Raw genomic sequence first — 3,104 nt, 5'->3', positions numbered from 1 at the left:
GTGAGTGTGTGAGAGTGTGTGTGAATGTGAGAGTGTGTGTCAGTGTGTGTGTGTGTGAGTGTGTGTGTGTGAATGTGAGTGTGTGTGTGTGATTGTGACTGAGTTTGTCTGAGTGTGAGTGTGTGTGAGTGTGAGAGTGTGTGTGAATGTGAGTATGTGTGAGTGTGTGTGAATGAATGTGTGTGAGAGTGAGTGAATGAGTGTGTGAGTGTGAGAGTGTGTGTGAATGTGTGTGAGTGTGAGAGTGTGTGTATGTGTGTGTGTGTGATTGTGAGTATGAGTGTATGTGAGTGTGTGTGTGTATGATTGTGAGTGTGTTTGAGAGAGCGAGAGAGAGTGTGAGTGTGTGTGTGTGAATGTGAGAGTGTGTGTGATTGTGACTGAGTTTGTGTGAGAGTGTGTGTCAATGTGAGTGTGTGCGTGTGAGTGTGTCAGAGTGTGTGTGAATATGAGTGTGTGTGTGTGTGATTGTGACTGAGTTTGTGTGAGAGTGTGTGTCAATGTGAGTGTGTGTGAGTGTGTGTGTGTGAGTGTGAGTGTGTGTGTGTGATTGTGACTGAGTTTGTGTGAGAGTGTGTGTGAATGTGAGTGTGTGTATGAATGTGAGAGTGTGTGTGAGTGTGTGAGAGTGTGTGTGAATGTGAGAGTGTGTGTCAGTGTGAGTGTGTGTGTGTGAATGTGTGTGTGTGTGTGATTGTGACTGAGTTTGTGTGAGTGTGAGAGTGTGTGAATGTGAGTGTGTGTGAATGAGTGTGTGAGTATGAGAGTGTGTGTGAATGTGTGTGAGTGTGTGAGTGTGAGTGTGAGAGTGTGTGTGAATGTGAGTGTGTGAATGTGAGAGTGTGTGTGACTGTGAGTGAGTGTGTGTGTGTGAGTGTGAGAGTGAGAGTGTGTGTGAGTGTGAGAGTGTGTTTGAATGTGAGAGTGAGTGTGTGTGTGTGTGTGTGAGTGTGTGAGTGTGAGTGTGTGAGTGTGTGAGAGTGAGAGTCCGGGACCAAAAGGGGGCACATCGTCTCAGAGTAAAGGGGGAAGACAGAGATGGGGGCGGAATTACCGAAGGGTATTGAAGGCTGAGACGGAGCGATCGGCCGGGCCCCCAGGGGTTAGGGGGTGGGCCACCCCGTTCGGGCACGCGCTTCCTCCTCCTGTCTCTTCCCTTGCAGGTCCGACGGCACTCAGAGGCGCACCCTGCAGGTGGATTACATCCCCTACATGGACGGGCTGGCCGAGGAGATCGGCGCCAGGCTCAACATCAAGCGTTTGTTCCTCACCGACCCCTGCCTGGCCTTCCGGGTCTTTTTCGGGCCCTGCTCACCCTACCAGTTCCGCCTCACCGGGCCGGGCAAGTGGGACGGCGCCAAGGCGGCCATCTTGACTCAGTGGGACAGGGCCATCAACCCGACTCGCACCCGCATTCTGGATGGGGGCTCGGAACTCATCTCCCTCACCCTCCTGCTCAAAATCTTGGCCGTCCTGGCCTTAGTCTGTGCGTTCGTCCTCCTGATGTGAAACGCCCCCTAGGGGTGATAGGGGTGGAATTCTCCATCTCTCCTGTCCTCCCTCATCTTCCTTGACTTTCAGCCAACTGTACCTTCGGCACAAACTATTAAAGAGCTGGGGCTTTGCAATCACGATATAACCAAAATGCTAAATGGATCAGGATATGTGCGCCACTCCGGGAGAGGTGCCGGGGTTGGGGAGGGGTGGGGGGAGTGGGGGCACACCTCATGGGGACACACACACCACCCCACCACCCTCGCCAAAACGAGAGACGCCAGCCTGGAAGGGGAACTGGACAGCAGAGCGCCAGGCGAGCAGCAGTTGACTGTCAGTCCGCAGCCGTTTAACCGGTGCGCTGGCCAGAGACGGGCGGGAGCGGTGCCCCTTCCCCTCCTTTTCCACCCCCCCCCCCCGCACCTTCTCACTCGATTTGCCGGCCCAAACGCCCCCCCCCCCCCCCCACCCCACCCAACACCCCCGCGACAGCAGTTAACTGTCAGCCGTCGCACAACGTGTGCCTCACCCTTTGCCAACACCCGGGTCAAGTCAGAGCTCAATTGGAACCCGTGTCGTCATGGTGGGGGGGGCATCCGTAAGGTCAGTGTCCCCGCGCACCCCCCCCTCCCCCTCACCGCCGTGGGCAATTTCGCCAATTTCCGCGCCACGGCTCCTTGTGCGCTTAAAGGCCGACGAAGCCCCTCAGAGGTTGAACAGGAAACCCCGGGCTTCCGCAAACGCCGTCTCGCCAGGGTATGGCGCCGTAAGCGCACCCCGGCAACCGACCCCGCGTTTCGCGGACGCCAGGGCGTGCGCTTTGCGGAGCCCAGGTGGAGGTAGCACGCTAAGCGGTTACGCGCCAGACAAGGCCTTCCCCCTCCGGCAAGTTACTTCTCCCGGATGTTAGCGCCCGCCGCGCTTCGGAATACCGCGTACGATGAAACCAGCAACTCAGCGATGATTAGCTCGCCTGTATTTCTCAAATAAATCGCGTCGTTTGCATCAAGAGTTGACTGTTGTGTTGCAAATCCTCATTCCCTGCCCCACGTTCGATCCTTCCAGCTTCGAGCAACATCCTGGGGGGTCACCGTTGAGAGAGAATCCAATCATTCCCCCCCCCCCCGTCTCCCGTTTGTTGTTCAACGGTGTTGGTGTTAGGCTTAAAGTTTGGGTTAGGGTTAGGGCAGTGCGAACAGTTAGGGTTGCCTTAGGGCGAGGGGTTTGGGTAAATAGAACCGGGTCAGATTTAGGGTCCCAGGTTCGGGTGAGAGACCAGGGTCAGGGTTCAGGTAAATGCGATAGGCCTTGGGGTAGGGTTGGCGTCGAGGGGAAATATGATAAATGCGATAGGGTTAAGGTTAGGGTTAGGAGTTAGGGTCAGGGTTAGGGTAAATACAATAGCGTAAGGGTTGGGGTGAGTGTTAGATTCAGCACCAGGGTTAAGGATGGGGTTAAGGTTAGGTTTAGGACTGGCCTTGGGGTTAGGGTTAGGGTCAGGGTTAGTGTTAACATTAGGGGCTAGGTAAATGGGATAAATGCATTAGGGTTAGGGTCAGGGTCAGGGTCAGGGTCAGGGTCTAGGGTAAATACGATAAATGCGATAGGGT

General features: G+C 55.1%; 1 protein-coding gene across 1 annotated transcript; it reads left to right on the top strand.

Moving 5' to 3' along the window:
* Nucleotides 1-1,141: 1,141 nt before the first annotated feature.
* Nucleotides 1,142-1,634, top strand: LOC125488185 (dimethylaniline monooxygenase [N-oxide-forming] 3-like). Its single transcript, XM_048621114.1, has one exon. The coding sequence runs from the start codon at nucleotides 1,213-1,215 to the stop codon at nucleotides 1,507-1,509; it is 297 nt and encodes a 98-aa protein (XP_048477071.1). The 5' UTR covers nucleotides 1,142-1,212; the 3' UTR covers nucleotides 1,510-1,634.
* Nucleotides 1,635-3,104: the final 1,470 nt, after the last annotated feature.

This window comes from Rhincodon typus, unplaced genomic scaffold (assembly GCF_021869965.1).
Source record: "Rhincodon typus isolate 14 unplaced genomic scaffold, sRhiTyp1.1 hic_rhity00000054, whole genome shotgun sequence".
NCBI classification, from domain to species: Eukaryota; Metazoa; Chordata; class Chondrichthyes; order Orectolobiformes; family Rhincodontidae; genus Rhincodon; species Rhincodon typus.
This window is presented reverse-complemented; position numbering and strand designations above follow the sequence as displayed.